The 20,564-nt window shown below is 38.0% G+C and overlaps 1 protein-coding gene across 1 annotated transcript in view; it reads right to left on the bottom strand.

The window, feature by feature from the left end:
• LOC125789957 (Krueppel-like factor 7) overlaps positions 1 to 3,767 on the bottom strand; it is a 57,633-nt gene extending 53,866 nt beyond the window's left edge. The window contains exon 1 of the mRNA XM_049473068.1: positions 3,235 to 3,767. Coding sequence (XP_049329025.1) covers positions 3,235 to 3,336 — 102 coding nt within the window. The 5' untranslated portion in view covers positions 3,337 to 3,767. The remainder of the gene's footprint in view (positions 1 to 3,234) is intronic.
• Between the last annotated feature and the right edge of the window lie 16,797 nt (positions 3,768 to 20,564).

Below are 20,564 nucleotides of genomic sequence, written 5' to 3'. Positions count from 1 at the left end.
CACACTGTTCTCATTTCTCATTATATATCTACTAGAGACTAGAGATTATATCTGTCCAGTATCATTTATTTCACTTTAATCCTGGATATATGGAGTGTATTATTATTAGTATCATGAAATTCTGGATCATTGACTTCTGTTACAAATCTGATAAATTTCTTGTATTTTTTTTAATATCTCAGTTAGGGGTGTGCTATATCATATATTGTATCATACACAATAATATCGCCAACATTTGTGAATATGGTGAATGATATTGTACCCTGAAATATGGTGTCATATCACCCACCCCTTAGTTATCACATCAAGGTGCTACTTTTTTACTGTTTTCAGTAAAAGAAAAATTCACACTGTTCTCATAATTTCCCATTATATATCTACTAGAGACTAGAGATTATATCTGTCCAGTATCATTTATTTTACTTTAATCCTGGATATATGGAGTGTATTATTGTTAGTATCATAAAATTCTAGATCATTGACTTCTGTTACAAATCTGATACAATTCTTATTATTTAGTATTTTTTAAGATCTCAGTTAGGGGTGTGCCATATCATATATTGTATCGTATGCGATAATATCGCCAACATTTGTGAATATGGTGAACGATATTGTACCGTGAAATATGGTGCCGTATCACCCACCCCTAATTATCACATCAGGGTTCTACTTTTTTGCTGTTTTTATCAAAAGACAAATTCACACTGTTCTTATTTACCATTATATATCTACTAGAGACAGATTATATCTGTCCAGTATCATCTATTTTACTTTAATCCTGGATATATGGAGATATTTGGAGTGCATTATTATTAGTATAATGAAATTCTGGATCATTGACTTCTGTTACAAACCTGATAAAATTCTTATTATTTAGTATTTTTTAATATCTCAGTTAAGGGTGTGCCATATTATATCATATGCAATAATAAAATAAAATTTTAATTTTCTTGCAGTAGGTTGAAATAGAATAATCCTATCACAATATGCAATTAATAATATTTTATTTATAACATTTTTGTCTCTGTTATGATAATCATATTACTATAGAAAGGGTATTCTGATGTTGAATGAATTGAATAAAATAAATTAAACCCAAATACCATTTTATGATTTTATGTGATGAAAAGCTAATATAGCTTCATGAACACCACCTGTCAGCAGAAGTAGAAGCTAATGAAGGGTTTGAGTGCTGGTTTTCGACATGAGGCATTCACTGGGAATATTAAACGCTTGGTAAAGCTGGTTTATTCCACTCATATGTTTTTTTTAAGCGTAACTCTTCATGCTGAGTGTACTTCAGTATAAGTGCTGGAGAACAATGAGGGTTCTGGGGTCAAACGCCTGTAGAACATCTCCTGTACGCACTCAGCTGGTTTTGAAGGCCACAGCAATGCCAAGTGCTGCCTCTGCCTCAAGCACACACACCCACCCCCACATACATACATATATACATGTACATATATATGCATATGGGACATACAGACATACATGTGGCTCATACACACACACACACACACACACATAGGCACATTATGCTCATATGTGCAACACATGCAAATGCTCAGTGACCCCCCTACTATTCCATACACACTGACCCACATCCTCCACTCTGTAGCCCCCATTCTAACACCATTTCTTCATGTCAGCGTCTTCAACACCCCCCCTCATCACCCTGACCGCCAATCAAACGCTTGCACGTGCAGTCCAGCCCTGATGTGCAGATGTGTGCAGCAGCTGCGTTAACATTATCGTTATTTCAGTGTAATGAAAAACACACTTGCTCCAACTTCTGTCAGCAATGCTCGCTCGACCTCTAAACACACACACACAAACATATATGCACATGGGCATACGCCTATTTACAGCATGCACAACCCCATGGCTACTAGACACACGCTTGCATTTTCTGATTTTCGCATTTAATGTTACGTATGTAACGTATAACCAGATCACAAAAGGATAAAGGGGGTGTACACAAATCCCAATAAACAGAGACGAGATATTAAATAAATATTTTATCAGTTAATTAATAGATTGACTGATTTTTAATACAGTTTCTACTACTGCACCCTGCTGGAGGAAACAATTTAACTACATATAATCTATCCAAACATCAATCCATTAAATCCACAAAAAACATTGTCAGAAAATATTAAACATAAACTTCTAATTGGCACAATTACAAAAAAAAAAAAACTAGGGGTGACACTAGGGGTGAATTATATGGTATTAAGACAATTCAATTTTGACATGTAGACCAAGATTTTACATATTATCACAATAACAGCACTTTTACAATACAACAAATTATTTCCATATTGGCCACCTCCTCCAGTCACACTGTTACTGCACTGTTATTGGCTAGTAGTTTGTGGTAAAAAAAAAAAAAAAAGAAAGTTCCACAATTAATATAATTTTTAAAAATCTATATAAAACATTCAGTCAGAAATCATAAAACGTGAACCTTAAAACTCGATCAATTTGAACTATTTTGCAGCCCAACAAAGTCCAAACAAAAAGCTGATTGAACAAAAACCCCACCCAAACAAAGAAAGAAAGAAATAATACAAAAATAAAAGGGTCTGTTTTATTATCTAAAAGCGAAATATACAGTCAGAAAATATTAAAACGTGCATTTCAAAATTGCACAATTATTTTTTGTTTTGACACCCGTTTTCCGGAAAGTCCCACCCCCACCGCACTCCTATTGGCTAGCAGTGCGTACTCTGATTCACACGAGTTTTAAAACGTCAAACCGCCAATGGAACGGATCTGTCAAACAATCACAACATTAAGAGGGCGGGGCTTATTAATACGGGTTGAAAACTCAAAATATAATTCATAAAAAAAATATATATATTTATTAGAGAACAAAAAATAAATAAAAAACAGTCGGAATGTAAATCAGAGTATATATAGTCAGAGTGTATAAAATGTGCACTTCAAATTCAAACAATTAAAAATAAAAAAGTTAAACGCTTTGATTTTTACACCCGTTTTCCGGCAAGTCCCACCACATCACTGCGTTCTGATTGGCTAACTCACGCAATCTCAAACGTCAAACCGTCAATGGAACGTTTGTCCGCCAATTACAGCAGCGAGGGGCGGAGCTTTTTGTGAAAACGGGTGGAAAACATAAAATGTAGCGCTAAGAAAGTTACTATGGGAGAAAATAGAAATAAGATAAAAACTAAAATTAAAAATAGAATAAAAAGATAAATTCGCTCTGACCTGCTGCCAGTTCTCCTCCAGAGACGGCATGGCCGAGAAATAGCCGGTGTCGTGCACGAGCTGCAGCTCCTGAAATATACTGTAATTCGCCAAAACGTCCATGATGAGAGAGAGAGAGAGAGAGAGAGAGAGAGAGAGAGACTGATAGAAAAGAAGAGAGATAGACAGAGACACTTAGGGAATTAGAAAGGGAGAAATAAAAAATTAGAGAGACTTATAGAAAGAAAAATACAGAAATAAACAATAAGAGAAAGCGATAGATAGAAATGAAGAGAGAGAGAGAGAGAGAGAGAGAGAGAGAGAGAGAGAGAGAGAGAGAGAGGCTTTAACTGAGCGGTTAAGCGTTTTTCTCCTCTGTTCTCCCGCGAGAGCGTTTCACCCCAGTTTTGGCGCCATAAACGACCAATTTAGTTAAAAATACGCAAAACAAATAAAATGTAAAAATAAACACAGCGAGATTAAAAACTCCACAATCCGGGTATTTTCTCTCCTCCTCTCCTTCCACCTGCACCAGCGTGTTTGGAATGCGCGCGCGGGTGACAGACGCGGCGCGAGGAGGAGAGGAGGGGGGCGTGGCGCGCGCCGGCCTGTCTGTCACAGCCCGTGCGTAGCCATATAAGGAAGGAAAAGGGGCGGACGAACTGTCGTTGGCCGGGAGGATCAGGCGGGCGGGGTTCGCAGCCCAGGATCGAAGAAGGGGCGGGGCTATAGCTGGTCCGGAGCGCGAGCTATGTTTAGAAGGCTATATAAACGGAGGCGCGAGGCGAGCAGGTTCATTCAGTCTGTAGCGGTTTGAGAATTAGGAGCTCCGAGGAGGAGCAGCCTGAACCTTCATCTCCAGAAACACAGCAGAACACAGCAGAACTCACCAGAACATAGCAGAACTCAACAAAACACAGCAAAACACAGTAGAACACAGCAGAACCCACCAGAGCACAGCACAACACAGTACAACATAGCAGAATCAAGTAGAACACAGCAAAACCCACCAGAACCCAACAAAACACAGCAAAACCAAGTAGAACATAGCAGAATCAAGTAGAACATAGCAGAATCAAGTAGAACATAGCGGACTCAAGTAAAACACAGCAGAACCCATCAAAACACAGCAGAACCCACCAAAACACAGCAGAACCCATCAAAACACAACAGAACCCACCAAAACACAGCAGAACCCATCAAAACAAAGCAGAACCCACCAAAACACAGCAGAACACAGCAGAACCCATCAAAACACGGCAGAACCCACCAAAACACAGCAGAACCAAGTAGAACACAGCAGAACCAAGTATAACACAGCAGAATCAAGTAAAACACAGCAGAACCAAGTAGAACATAGCAGAATCAAATAGAACACAGCAGAACCCATCAAAACACAACAGAACCCACCAAAACACAGCAGAACCCATCAAAACACAGCAGAACCCACAAAAACACAGCAGAACTCACCAAAACACAGCAGAACCCATCAAAACACAGCAGAACCCACCAAAACACAGCAGAACCCACAAAAACACAGCAGAACCCACCAAAACACAGCAGAACCCATCAAAACACAGCAGAACCCATCAAAACACAGCAGAACCCACCAAAACACAGCAGAACCCATCAAAACACAGCAGAACCCACCAGAACACAGCAAAACCAAGTATAACATAGCAGAATTAAGTAGAACCCATAAGAACACAGCTCAACCCAGTTCCAATGTTGCCTGATGGAGGATTTGCTGGATTTTCTTGATGCATCAAATGTTTCTACTGGTGAAAGTTCTGGTCTGCAGTCATGTCAGTTTAACAACCAGACTCTTCTTCTGCAGTGTGATGCTGTAGTGATGGATGCAGTGTGTGGTTTAGCATTGTCTTGCTGATATATGCAAGACCTTCCCTGAAAGAAACGTTGTGTTATCCTAAAACCTCACGCCACTAATGCAGCTACTCATACCTTCAGAGCTGCAGGCTTTTAAACTGTGTGCTGATAACAAGCTTGATGCTCCCTCTGCTCGTGAGTTTACAGCATACACTTTTCCTTTTTGCCTCAGTCTATTGTAAATTGGCTTCAGCCCAGAGAAGACAGGCAGCATTTCTGGATTGTGTGCACATATGGCTTTTCTCTGCATGATCCAGCTTTAAATTGCACGGATTACAGCATGGTGAACTGTGCTCACAGACAGTAAAGATTTCTGGAAGTGTTCCTGAGCTCATGCTGTGATTTACAGTACAGAACCATTATAGCCCTTTTTTAATGGTTTTACTGCAGAGCCACCTGAGGGCCTGAAGATCACCAGCATCAAGTGGAATTAAACCACAACCCACAACCACTCAGTGGTGAGACCTGCTGAATTCCTTATAGTTAAGTTCCTTGTAGTGTCTCTTAAAATGGGCCTTACAATCCGGTGCACCTTATAGTGCAAAAAAGTGTCTGTAAGTAAAAAAAAGTGTCTGTAAATTAAAATGAGACTCCACCACTGGTGGGTCCTACTTGGTTCTGCTATGTTCTACTTGGTTCTGGTGGGTTCTACTGTGTTCTTCTTGATTCTGCTGTGTTCTACTGTGTTCTGCTCAGTTCTACTTGATTCTACTGTGTTCTACTTGATTCTGCTGTGTTCTGCTCAGTTCTACTTGGTTCTACTTGGTTCTGCTGTGTTCTACTTGGTTCTGCTGTGTTCTACTTGATTTTGCTGTGCTCTACTGTGTTCTGCTGTGTTGTACTTGGTTCCGCTGTGTTCTACTTGATTCTACTTGGTTCTGCTGTGTTCTACTTGTTTCTGCTGTGTTCTACATGATTCAAATGTGTTCTGCTGTGTTCTACTTGGTTCTGCCGTATTCTAATGTGTTCTACTTGGTTCTGCTGTGTTCCACTTGGTTCTGCTGTGTTTTACTTGATTCTAATGTGTTCTACTTGATTATGCTATGTTCTGGTGGATTCTACTTGGTTCTGCTGTGTTCTACTTGATTCTGCTGTGTTCTACTTGGTTCTGGTGGGTTCTACTTGATTCTGGGCGGTTCTACTTGGTTCTGTGATTTTGCTGTGCTCTACTGTGTTCTGCTGTGTTGTACTTGGTTCTGCTGTGTTGTACTTGGTTCTGCTGTGTTCTACTTGGTTCTGCTGTATTCTAATGTGTTCTACTGTGTTCTGCTGTATTCTACTTGGTTCTGCTGTGTTCTACTTGGTTCTGCTGTGTTCTACTTGGTTCTAATGTGTTCTACTTGATTATGCTATGTTCTGGTGGATTCTACTTGGTTCTGCTCTGTTCTACTTGGTTCTGCTGCGTTCTACTGGACTCTGGGCGGTTCTACTTGGTTCTGCTGTGTTCTACTTAGTTCTGCTGTGTTCTGATGTGTTCTACTGTGTTCTACCTGGTTCTGCTGTATTCTACTTGGTTCTGCTATTTTGTACTTAGTTCTGCTGTGTTCTGATGTGTTCTGTTCTACCTGGTTCTGCTGTATTCTACTTGGTTCTGCTGTGTTCTACTGGACTCTGCTGTGTTCTGCTTGATTTTGCTGTGTTCTGGTGGGTTCTATCTGACTATACACATCCACAATACATTATTACATTCATACGATACACACTCTCTTTCTCTCTCTCTACACACACACTTACACTTTTACACACACACACACACACCCACACACTTACACTTTTACACTCTCACACACACACTTCTACCCAGTCTGGCTGCTGAATTTCAGCTGGTATCCAGTCCTCCTGCGATATTTGCATGGAAATAAGATGAACTATAAGCATGACTGCCTCTTTGAGCCGTAAGTGCTTTCCAGCCGTCTTACAACAGCCCTGACCTCAAGCATGTAATAAGATAAGTGGATCATATGAAAGACCCTGCGAGGAGCAGAGGAAGGCAGATGCTCACCCCCCTTTTCTTTCGCTCCTCCTTTTTTTCGCCCCTTCAGTCGGAAAGCAAAAAGCAGAGTAATCGCAGAATGGGGTTACGCTTTTAGAGCTTCGTAGCTCCTGAATTATTCATGTTCCCCGTGGGACGAGACACTGAGGCCTGGCAGGTCTGGGTGGGGAGTTCTCAGCTCTTTCATCTGCTACCTGAGTGGGAGACGGACCGGAGTGGAGGAGTGTGAACCTCAGGAATCCCACTGCCAAATTAACACAGACCTACAGAACAGACTCAGGGGTTCAGATCCAGGCAGAGGTTTGAGAGGTTTGATGATCTGCTGGTTTGCTTGAGTTGTTATGTTGAGTTTTTTTAAGCAGAGACAAAAGTGGGACCCACTTCCACCACAAAATCAGATATTCAGAATTTGATTCTTGGGATTTATTTTGTTTTATTATCAGATTTTTTTATTTAATTTACATTTTTACTAGGGCTGTCAACGGTAAAGCAATAACACACATGATTAATTTGGAGTATTTTTTACCACAATAAATTACGCCACCAAGTTTTACCCCAACTTCCACTGTAATCTGGTCTTTATCCGACCCAGCTATCATATATACTCCTTTTTTTATTGAGCTAAACTGCTGATAAGCCACAGATTGATCAGATATATTAGTCAGTATTATATTGTAATATACTGCTAAACAAAACACATTGCCTCTGCTGCTCCATGCTGTTTACACACTAAGAGCGCGGTCCGTGCTGCGTTCACTGCCTACATCTGTGCTGCACGTTGCATTAAAAAACCTGTTTAAAAGCGTTAACTGTGGCTTGCACTGCTGGAGCAAAACTAGCATTAGCCAATAACTGTGCTAAGTGCTAACTCTTTCGCTGTTCAGAGGTAAGTATTATCTGCCTGTAGCCTGCTGCTAACTGTGTAAATATGTGTAGATTAACATCCAACACTCGTTTGACTTTGAAAGAAAATGTTTTTTTAAGAATTACAGTTCTGTTTACTTAGCTAAGCTTAGCTTTACAGTACTCACCACTGAGGAAAACGTGGCGATACCCCTTTTCCTTACTAGTGTTGCTTAAAATGCGCCTTATAATCTGATATGTTATATGTATGAAAATAGATCAGGAAATAGATATTAATTAATGGTGAGCCTTAGAATCTAAACTAAAATGAAAGTCTGTAATATGTTCTTTAATTGGGCGTAATTTTTTTATTTAAAATTGGATTGGAAGCTCTGTAGCAGAGCTTCAAGACGCTTAAGTAAACTTATAATAAATGCCATTGAATGAAGGGAGAAGTCATAACACAAGGCTGTGAAAATATGATTTTGTGTTAGATCTTTTTATGTCAGGTAGATTTATGTACAGGGGTTGGACAATGAAACTGAAACACCTGGTTTTAGAGCACAATAATTGATTGTGGTGACGGACAGTTCTGGTGGAAACAGGAGAGTTGAGGTGCACATTGAATTCTGTCGTGATTGGATCAGCCAAGGTTTTATGTTTTTTGGATACAATCCGTGTTAGCACCCGAACATCCCTTTCAGACAGCTTCCTCTTACAGCGTCCACAGTTAATCCTTTTGGATGTGGTTGGTCCTTCTTGGTGGTATGTTGACATTACCCTGGATACCATTGCTCTTGATGCATCACAAAGACTTGCTGTCTTGGTCACAGATGCGCCAGCAAGACGTGCACCAACAATTTGTCCTTTTTTGAACTCTGGTACATCACCCATAATGTTGTGTGCATTGCAATATTTAGAGCAGAACTGTGCTCTTAACCTGCTAATAGAACCTTCACACTCTGCTCTTACTGGTGCAATGTGCAATTAATGAAGATTGAACACCAGGCTGCTCCAATTTAGCCATGAAACCTCCCACACTAAAATGACAGGTGTTTCAGTATGGCAGTTTAGAAGTGTCCACTTCATCACATCACACATCGGTTCTTTTCCTTATTTCTGGTATCACTTCTCCCTAAAAAGTCTTAAAATATAATGTTTTTCCAAGAGTTCTTTCAGAATAGAGAAGAGAAACACTGATAAAAAAATGCTCCTCGGCTTATAAGTGTGAGACACCACCAGGGAACGCAGCCGCTGCTGCATCTGTGTCGGCTGCTTTATGATAACTGAAAGCTCGGGCGCGCTACACGCAGCTCGAGAGGCAGCGCAGGTGTCGGGGTTAGGGAGGACATCTCCGCACACCAGCCAATTACCGTCACCATATTGGCCCATAAAAACAGGCTGTTCAGCGCCGAGTCGTCTAAATACAGTCCATCACTGGCCTATTTTACCCTGACAGCTTCTACAACACTGTAGCTACACTGCTACTCCAATACAATCCAGCAAGATCTAACATACAGAGGCATGCAAAAGTTTGGGTACCCCTTTAAATCTTGCTCAAACATTATTTTACTGTGAATAGGAAGATGAGGAGAGGTTTATTATTATTATATTATTATTAGCATTCTTAAAAATCTCATTCCATCGTTTTTTCATAAAGTTTTTAATTTCAAGTTGTGGTCTCTAAAATGAATGAATGCCATGTGAGCTGTTTTTTATGAAAAAAGTGCTGAGGTGTTTGTATTATTTAGTGCTGCTTTATTTCAATAAATTACAGGTCTCTAAAGAAAGACAGGATTTGGCTCCCAGCGGACCCCCCCTTCTACTCCAGCAACAATATAAAAAAGTAAGCTCTTGGGCTGCTGCATCGGTATCCTTCAAAAAAAAAAAAAGATCCTACTAAAAAGATCCCTCAGCAGAGACGAGGTAAAACAACAGTAAATATTGGCAATGCCTTTGATAGATTGAGACAGCTTAGATCCCAGAAGGACTACAAGACGGTTGGCAAGCTGGCTATTCCTGTACAGGTTAGCGCTGAGATTTGGCTAGGTGATTTACTAGAAATAAAGCATTTTAGGCTATTTTTACAGTACTGTGCAATTGTTTTAAGCATCTGTGTGAATTTCAGTGAAGAAAAAGCTTCTTATTTGTGCAGTAAGTGTTTATTAGCTCAGTAAAACACGTTACAGCATTACAATAAATACAAACAGCAATTTTACAAAAAGCAGAAAAAGCTTTTACAGCCCTTTTTTCATTAAAACAATTAAAACATCTCCTAATCTCTCCTCCTCATCTGAGTTTAATAGAGTTATTATTTCTAGTTCTCATCATATTAATCAACACCTGGTTTGGTAAATTATTGGTAAATGTGGTAAATCAGGTGAGCTGCTGACGGAACTGAACATAATAATACACATGCTGGCTGAGGAGCATCCAGGAGAAATGTGGAATCTCTACACTTTGTTCTTCAGCTTTAGGCTCACAGGATATAACATACTTATAGTTAAAAATGAGAAATCCTTGTTACGTTTAACTGTATATATGTTTATTTGCATCTGTTCAAAGCAGATGTGGTGCTTTGTTCAGGTAAAAACACAAAAAAAACGTATTGCTGAGATTAGTGTATTTGCTTTGGTGCCTAAAGTGCTGGATATTCAACTGTTCAAATTCATACTCATGTTTGGGAGAACTGGGATCACTGAACCATTTTAAACTTTTAGTTTCTAATCACCATCAGAAAGCCTGTGACTGTTTTAAATTACTTTTTTTAAACACTATTTTACTATTTTATAAAATTTATTTATTTTTTTATTTATTTTATTCATTTTTTTTACTTTTATTTTTTTGTTTCATTTTAATGTTTTGTATTTTCATTCTTGTTCTTAGTTCTATTATTCATTTAATCACTTATCATTTTTAATATTTTACTTTACTTTAACTATTATCTATTTACTTATTTTATATTTTATACATTTTTTACTTTTTATGTCAAATTAGTTTTTTTTTATGGAATTTTTGAATTTTCTGTTTTACATATATATATTTTTATTAAATGTTGATTTCAAATGCGTACTTCTTTTATTTTTATTATTTCTAAATTATCATTAAATGTGTTCAATCCATTTGATGTTATAAAGCAGGGGTGTCCAAACTACAGCCCGAGGGCCATTTGTGGCCCGTTTCCTTTTTTGGAGCGGCCCGCAAGGTATTTCAGAAATAGAATGAAAGTTGGCCCACTGTTAAGCAGGTTTTTATTATGTGAGATTTAAAGTTTAAACGCTAGGTGTCAGAAACGGGACAAAGAGTCTAAAAGCGGAGAGAGTGCGCATTTCTAGCGCAGAAAAAAACGGGCCAAAGAGTCTAAAAGTTGCCGATTAAGATGTTTAATATTAAGAGACATCATGAAATTAAAAATCAGTTCGAAAAATCTTAGTTTACACAACACTGTAAAAGATAAAGATAGTAAGTCAAGTAAAATGGTGTGTAAATGAAATAATCAGGAAAATGTATTATTATAAGTGGTATATTTCATTATTTGTTTTATTACAGAGTCTGTGGCCCGTGACTTCAAATATATTTCTCCTTCTGGCCACCAACAAAAAAAGTTTGGACACCCCTGTTATAAAGGCTCGGCAACATTGTAAATGAGGGTCACCCTCAATATTTCTTCCCGAGTGAAAATAAAGGTTGAATGAGTGATTTATTGAACAGACTTGGCTAGTCTGGGCCAATTCCAAATAGTGTTTAAAACATGATTTCTTCTTTTATTAAACACTAGTGATGCATGCTGACTCACTTGAAACAAAATTGCATATAATAGTGAAGTGCCAGCTTTAGTTTCTGCCATTTTTGGCTTTAAAATATCACAATAACAGTGAATCGGGTTGTACAGTATACTATACACTGTATATCCTGTGATTTAGACCACAGTTGTCTAAAATGATAGGCCTAATGTTAAGGTTAATGTTAAATTGGTAACAGTACTTTGAACCACTTCCTGTACTTTCTACAGTAACAATAAAGACAGTAAAATACTGACTCTGATTCCAAATGTTACTTACAATGGATTATGGATTATAAAGATTATCTGTATTTTAAACTTTTTTAACTATTAAACTATTACCGTAATCTCGATTCTTCCCTTCATATAAACCAACAGCACAAATGCGGTCCACTTTTCCAGCCGACGCAGCACCTTCAGTTCTGTCTCTTCTTAAAACCCGGCCCTACAGTTCTCCCCCCTCAATTTTGTCTTAGCGAAGCCATTTCATGACAGATAGTCATATTTTAGCATTAATAATGAAGAAGACGCTATCCACCAAGCAGGCTAATGGCAGTTAACTGCATGTCTTCAGCATAATGCAGCCATGAAATAGGATGCTAATCAAGACGGTTTTGCTGGAAATTAGTAAGCTCCCTGACGTCCCAGAAGAAAATGACATTTCTATTTCGCCCAAAGGAGATCTGAGCACCTTCCCTCTGGTCTGGTTCTGTCTGTGAATAAAAGAAGAAGTCCAACTGGAAATTAAATTGGGTGAAAAACTGCAATATAGAGGAATTGAACTTTTACATCTGAATGAAACCAGTGTTTAGAACTGAGTTAATGCAGGCCTAATAAAAATGAATCTTTTAAACCCATCAATCAGGTTTATATTGAGTAGGATATCTCCAAATATCCACATGCTATAATACTCTACTGTTAGTACATTAGTAAAGTTCTCATATTGCTCATATGTAGCCAATGAAAATGTACTTGGAGATTAGGGATGTAACAGTACAGACAATTCGTGTTTCGGTTCTCACCTTGATATAAACTCCATGGTTCGGTACATTTTCGGCTTTATTAATTTAATAATATAAATTAATCTTCATTATAGTCATCCTAAGCATATTACCGGATTAATTTCAGTGTTGGAGTTCTTTTAAAGAAATGTCAGCATTAGATTGTCAAAATTGAATTATATTAGTGGTGTCAGTCACTTTAAAATGACTTAAAATCATGACAATTTATTTTTATGCCGGAAATGCCCAGTATTATTGTGAGGGTACAGTAATAATAGTGTTTAATTTTTACTGTTATAATATCTCAGAGAGAGTGAGAGCCTGCACAAGTGAGAGAGAGTGAGAGAGAGAAAGAGAAAGACAGAGAGAGAACAAGTGAGAGAGAGAGACAGTGGAAAGCGACAGACAACTATTAGTTTCCTATGGCAGCACAGCGATGTTTGTGAATTGCACAAACTCTTTACAGCTATAGCAGCTATAAAAACTTTCTACAAGGTTTAGGAGTGTGTTTATGGGAGATTTTGACCATTCTTCCAGAAGCACATTTGTAAGATAAGATACTGATGTTGGACGAGAAGGCCTGGCTCAGAGTCTACACTAATTCATCCAAAAGCTGTTCTGTTGGGTTGAGGTAAGGACAGTCAAGTTCTTCCACACCAAACTCTCACTCATCCATGTCTTTATGGATCTTGGATCTATGATGGAAAAGGAAAAAGCCATCCCCAAATCCTGATAATCAGCCCCATAATCCCCCCTCCACCAAACTTTACTTGGCACACTGCAATCAGACAAGTATTGGTTTCCTGGCAACTGCTAAACCCAGATTCGTCTATTAGATTTTTCCAGATGGCAATGCATGATTCCCCACTTCAGAGAACACGTCTCCACTGCTCTAGAGTCCAATGTATCCAACACTTCATTGCATTTCAAGCGTTTGGTGATGTAAGGCTTAGATGGAGCTGCTCGACCATGGAAGCCTATCCAATGAGTGGCCAAATATTTGCTATAGCCAGTACAACCATTTAAAAATATCCTGAAGAAGAAAGTCGTCACTGGTGTACTAAGTAACAGATGATGAACAGTTGATGAGAGCAATATTGAGTGTGCTATAAAGAAAATGGGAAAATATGCCCCATATCATTTATTCTAAAGCATGTTTGGACAAATGGAATAAAATTACTGGACCTCGGAAAGCTGTAGGAGAGCGGAGGTGTGCTATTCAACAAAAGTAAGTACTCCTTATCATGTTTTACTACACTAAAAAGTCCATTTTACACCAGAGTTCTCCTTTAAAGAGTCAAAAAGCTTAAGTTGGTGCCTTTTCTAAACCCTAGTATCTATACTTCTACCTACAGAGTAATGAATATAGATACTTTTCACACCTTTGATCTTGCTGGTGAGATTCCTACATTCTGCTGTGGTACAGTAAGGCTGTAGGCAGTAAAGCAGAAGAACAGTAGGGAGAATAAATGTTGAAGCCCCTCAGTGAGACCTCCATTCCCCCAGAGAAGAGGAAAAGAGCAGCAAAATGCACCATCAGCTTCCTCCCAGACATACTGCTGCGCTGGTGCCTTCTTTGCCAAGATAGATGAATAAACAGAAAAAATGCAGCCAGCCAGACTCGGGCACAGCGCAGCCCACGCCGCGGGAGGCGGAGCTTCTGAAGACAAAGAAAAGCCAGAAACGCCACCTTTAAAAGGTTAATGTGATGCAAATAGGAAGCTGGGGCTGCCCTTTCGCTTGACGGCCAGGTCAGATCTGTAGGGGTCAGGGTGGAAACATGCCCTCATCATCTGATTGAACACAGAACTGGAGTGAAAGTCGGATTCTGTGTGTTCTTCATTTGTGCTGTTGGAGCGTGTGGAGACAGGGGGTCTCAGGTGTAATAATTACATTAAAATAATGCTCAGGTAGTGTGACATAGTGGACACATGACCTCATTGCATTGCAGGATTAAAGAAAAACTGGAGAGATATTTGTCTGACATGAAATTTGACATTAATCACAAAAAGAGTTACACTTGAGTGGGATTGCAATGTTTTTTGGAAGGAAAGATAAAAGTTACCAGGAACAAAAAAATATTAAACATTTAGACTGATATTAGAAAGACTCATTGAGAAATGCATTGGGCTACAAGTACAGAAGTAGTTCATTGTCCAACAGGGGTTGGGCAATGAAACTGAAACACCTGTCATTTTAGTGTGGGAGGTTTCATGGCTAAATTGGAGCAGCCTGGTGGCCAATCTTCATTAATTGCACATTGCACCAGTAAGAGCAGAGTATGAAGGTTCAATAAGCAGGGTAAGAACATAGTTTTACTCTAAATATTGCAATGCACACAACATTATGGGTGACATACCAGAGTTCAAAAGAGGACAGGGTAATGTCAGCATAACACCAAGAAGGACCAACCACATCCAACAGGATTAACTGTGGACGCTGTAAGAGGAAGCTGTCTGAAAGGGATGTTCGGGTGCTAACCCGGATTGTATCCAAAAAACATAAAACCACAGCTGATCAAATCACGGCAGAATTCAATGTGCACCTCAACTCTCCTGTTTCCACCAGAACTGTCCGTCACCACAATAAATTATTGTGCTCTAAAACCAGGTGTTTCAGTTTCACTGTCCAACCCCTGTATGTAACTCATTGGTAATGCCAAATGCGAGTTGTAGAGGTAAAATCATCCCATACATTTTCTAAAATCATGGATACAGTTGCATGAACCCCCCCAACAGATTTCTTTTGTTTTTGCTTTTTTGACATATTTTTCCAATTATTAAACACCCTTTAATATCAGACAAATATAACCTGAGTAAATATAAAAAGTATTTTTATAATGATAATTTTATTTATTAAAGGAAAAAAAAACTATCCAAACTAATCTAGCCCTGTGTGAAAAAGTGTTTGCCCTAAATCTAATAACTTGTTTGTTCCACTCTTGGCGGCAACAACTGCAATCTGGCAACAAGTCTTTCACATCTCTGTGGAGGAATATTGTTTCACTCTTCTTTACAGAATTATTTTAATTCAGACACATTGGAGGATTTTCCAACATAAACGTCCTGTTTAAGATCATCCACAGCATCTCAATCATCCAGACTTTAACAAGGCCACTCCAAAACCTTTATTTAGTTTTTTTAAGCCATTCAGAGGTGAAAAAAAATTTTAGATGTGAGTTATTTTTGGTCGGCAGTGCCATTTTCCCTCAGTCTCTTTCTTATTATTGAATCACTAACACTGACCTTAACTGAGGCGAGTGAGATCCTGCAGTTCTTTAAATGTTGTTCTGGGTTCTTTTGGGATCTCCTGGATGAGTTCTTCATGCCCTTTTGGAGTAATTTTGTTCGGCCGGTCACTCCTGGGATGGTTCACCAGTGTTCCATGTTTTTTCTCCATTAGTGAATAATAGTGAATCACTGTGGTTCTCTGGAGTCCCAAAGCTTTAGAAATTATTTTATAACCTTTTCCAGACTAATAGATGATCAATGACTAATGTGTTGCTTTTTGAGATTTATTTATCTGCTTCATGTTGTCAGACAGGTTCTATTTAAGTGATTTCTTGATTCTACAAGTCTGGCAGTAGTCAGGCCTGCTTGTGGTTAGTAGTGAAATTGAACGCAGCTTTTCAAAAAGTGTGATTAATCACAAGTAATTTATGGGGCTTTCTCCTAAATGAATTAAATTAGCATTTAAAAAGTGATTTTCATATTTATTTAGGATTTATATTTGTCTGATATAAAAGTTTGTTTGATAATCTAAAAAATGTAAGTATGACAAAAATGTAAAAGGGGCAAATACATTTTTAATGCCACTGGAGGTCTGAAAATGCAGCTGGACACAGCATAGTATCTGTTTGTATTTTGAAGGTAAGCTCTTGAGATGGCAGCAGCATGTGGAAGAGCATTGTACTCAGTAAGTAAAGGTAGCGCTACTGGTTGCAGGACCTTATTAATGTAATGTTGGGCTGTTGGTGTGCCTTTAATGAAGATTAAAAGTGATCCAAGATTCAAAATGCCTGACTCATTACTGAAGATGATCTGCTGCCATTCTCCATGACAGTCAGACATGAATATCCATCACGTTCCCTTTCTGATGGTGGATTCCTTTTGAGTGCAACTACACTGTAAGACCAGATAAGTTGAATTTACTTTAAAAAAAATTGAGGAAATCGGTTGCCTTAAAAAAGTTAAGTAATGGGGAATGAAAACTTAAGTTAACATAACTTAGAACATTAAGTTATTACAACTAAAGGGGAAGTTGATTTAACTTTTTGATTTTTGTTATACTGTAAGACTGGATAAGTTGAGTTTACTTAACTTTTTTAAGGCAGCCGGTTTACTCATTTTTTTTTAAGTAATGGGGAATAAAAAATTGAGTTAGCATAAATTAAAACATCAAGTTATTACAACTAAAGGGAAGTTGATTTATTTCTAAGGTAGCCCAGGGGGAATCACTACACACTGATGGTGAGTGTCAGTCAGACACTGTTGGACACACCCAGTATGCAAATAGATTGTGACAGAAGCCAATAGAAAAAAAGCTGTTAATGGTAAAACAGACTAAACTCAGTTATTATAAGTTGGTTCAACTCAAAGATCTCAGTTTGAATAGAACAATATATGTGCCCACAAGTGTGTAAATAACTCAAAATAATTGAGTATTGTTTAGACAAATCCAATTTTACGTAAAACAGACTTAAATCATTTGAGTTCAAATAACGTATGGGTTTAAAGTGAAGTCCAAATCATATCCACTACATGTCTATATATTTCTGAAACAATGAATGCTGTATTCAGCTACTTTAGAATGCACCTATTGCTGACACAGATGTGCAAATGCACACAGAGGCAGCTTGTCCAGCACAGAAATAAATATTGACATTGCAAAAGCTTGTGAAAATGATTCCACAGCGAATGAAAGCCGTAATCAAAGCTAAAAGCACTCCAAACAAATATTATAGCGTATTATAGACTTTTTTTTGGCTGCGCAGAGTAAATATAGTAGTTTATTTGTGAAAAAATTGGGCTCAAACCGGTTTATTATAGACTCAGATTAAGCGATCCAGAAGCGGCCTATAGGAATCTGATTCTGAATGCACTCGTTCACCCGTGGGGAGTAAGCTCAGCTTGACGTTAATGAGATGAGAAACCTTCCTGCATGTTCACTGTTCAATCATTCATAAGCTATATTATCAATAGCTCGTTAAGTGTATGCTAATGCATGCAAATCAATACATTTAAATAGCGGCTGTGACGCAGCGGGATACGCACGGTGGTAAAATGCCTTTATGCTAATTTTCGAGGCAGCTGTCAGAGAAATACTGCCACTGGAAAATATGTATAGAATCATTATACACACGCATGCATAACATTATTGTTTCTACGCCCTTTATACATTTTATCAGCTCCACTGATCATATAGTTCACTCTGTAGTTGTATAATAATTACAGACTGTAGTTCTGTATCTGTTTCTCTGTTATACTTTATTATTATCCTCCTTATTTTTACCCTGTTCTTCAATACTGAGAACCCCACAAGATAAAAAAAACACCACAGAGCAGCTATTATTATTATTATTATTATTATTATTATTATTATTGTTATCTGGGTGGTGGGTCATTATTATTCTCAGCACTGCAGTGATTAGCAGTGATTAGCATGGTGGTGGTGTATGAGGTGTTAGCATAGACTGTATATAAAGATGGACGCCGTGTCGCCGTTCCCATTCATTCAATGAAAATGAAGCCAAAATCTTCTGCCATTTTGGCGATTCAGAGACCAGAGTCTGCGCAGTAGAGTCCAGAGGAGGGAGAAAGACTGTCAAGAGCTCCTACTCATTTAAATAAACCCGCCCCTGAGGACTGCCTCGAGGTCACAGGCTGCAGGGCGGGGCGGGGCAGAGCTGACAGTCTGTTATTGGTCCCACCCATAACCAGCCCTTTTACAATAACCACACCTGTTTTGAATAGAGCTGAATAACGTTTTAAAAAACGAACTCTGTGAGAATATAAAAATTTAACAATATAAGCAGAGGTTACACTAGCTGCTGCATTTAAATAATGGAGGTAGAATTACAGCATATTAGAAAAAAACGTGATTAAAAGTTGTCTGTTTTGCCATTGAAACCTATGGGGATGGGTGGAGTTACACAGCTTCCTGAAACCGAACAGCAGGGGGCGCCCGACCTGTGGTGGCTTCACTTTTGAGAGACGATGCTCTGTCCAGCTATATACAGTCTATGGGTGTTAGTGTGTGTTGTGCTGGTACACTGTAAACTGTGCAGCAACAGATTCAGATTCTGTCTCTGAATTTACTTTATCTACAAGGTGTTTCAGCTGTACACTGAAAAAAATCATGAGTAAAATTTACTTTTAAAAAGTTTCGCAATTTTTTGCATTTGCTTTTTTTAAGTAAATTGAATTTCAGATAAATTTAAGTAACTTCAACTCGATTTCAAGACTTTTGAGTAAATAAGTGAACGGAACTTTAGTCAATCCTTTCTTTTAGTAAACTGTACTTCATTCATTTTTACTGAATCAATCCTTTCTTTTATTAAACTTTACTTTATTTCTGCATACAGTATTACCTAATTACAATTACTTAATTTATACAATATTACTCAAATAATTTATGATACGTAATATATTATAATTCCTGAAATTTAATGTTAAAAAAAAAAACGCATTCAAATACTGTATAAATGAAGTAATTGTAATTAGGTAATATTGTATGCAGAAATAAAGTAAAGTTTACTAAAAGAAAGGATTGATTCAGTAAAAATAAATGAAGTAAAGTTTAATAAAAGAAAGGATTGATTCAGTAAAAATAAATGAAGTAAAGTTTACTAAAAGAAAGGATTGATTCAGTAAAAATAAATGAAGTAAAGTTTAATAAAAGAAAGGATTGATTCAGTAAAAATAAATGAAGTAAAGTTTACTAAAAGAAAGGATTGATTCAGTAAAAATAAATGAAGTAAAGGTTACTAAAAGAAAGGATTGACTGAAGTTCAGTTCACTTATTTACTCTGTGTAACATTTAAGTCTAGAAACCGAGTTGAAGTTACTTAAATTTATCTGAAATTAAATTTACTTAAAAAAAAATGAATGCAGAAAGTTGCGAAACTTTTTTTAAAAGTAAATTTTACTCATGATTTTTTCAGTGTAGGTAGGAGTGTGTATTAGAGTGGAGGACAGTGAGAGTGTTTAAAAACTCCAGCAGCACTGCTGTATCTGATCCACTCACTGCACCAGAAAAGAATAATGGGTGTAGAAACAAGGAAGTGGTCAGTGTATAATCACACTGTATCAGCAAATACAATCGGATCTGATAAGAGTCTGATTAGGCAGGTGTTGAGGAAAGTGTGTGTGTGTGTGTGTGTGTGTGTGTGTGTTTGATTCTCTTTATGGGTGACTGCATGCAAAAAAAAAATAATACAGAAGTCAGAGGTCATGGAATTGGGCCATTTACTGAGGTATCATAGCAACACGGAGCATAGCAGCTGTCAGGTCAGGTAATGACATTCACCCACTATGAGTGTGTGTGTGTGTGTGTACATATAAGAATGTGTGTCAGGGGGTTTCTATGCTTAAACGAAGGAGCCATTCATCAGTCAGAGCTGTGTTTACCTCCTTTTCAATATCATTCTCCTGCTCTACACTGTAATAAAGCTGGACAATCTGATTACAAATGACTCTCACAAAACATATAACCATTCACACATGGCAGTTAGAATAGGTCTATAGCAGTGGTGTCCAAACTACAGCCTGCGGGCCATTTGCAGCCCATTACCCTTTGTAGTGCGGCCAGCGAGGGATTTTAGAAATAGAATGAAAGTTTGAACACT

This window comes from Astyanax mexicanus, unplaced genomic scaffold (assembly GCF_023375975.1).
Source record: "Astyanax mexicanus isolate ESR-SI-001 unplaced genomic scaffold, AstMex3_surface scaffold_33, whole genome shotgun sequence".
Classification (NCBI taxonomy): Eukaryota; Metazoa; Chordata; class Actinopteri; order Characiformes; family Acestrorhamphidae; genus Astyanax; species Astyanax mexicanus.
Note: the sequence above shows the minus strand (reverse complement) of the source record. Positions and strands in the feature narration are given on the sequence as shown.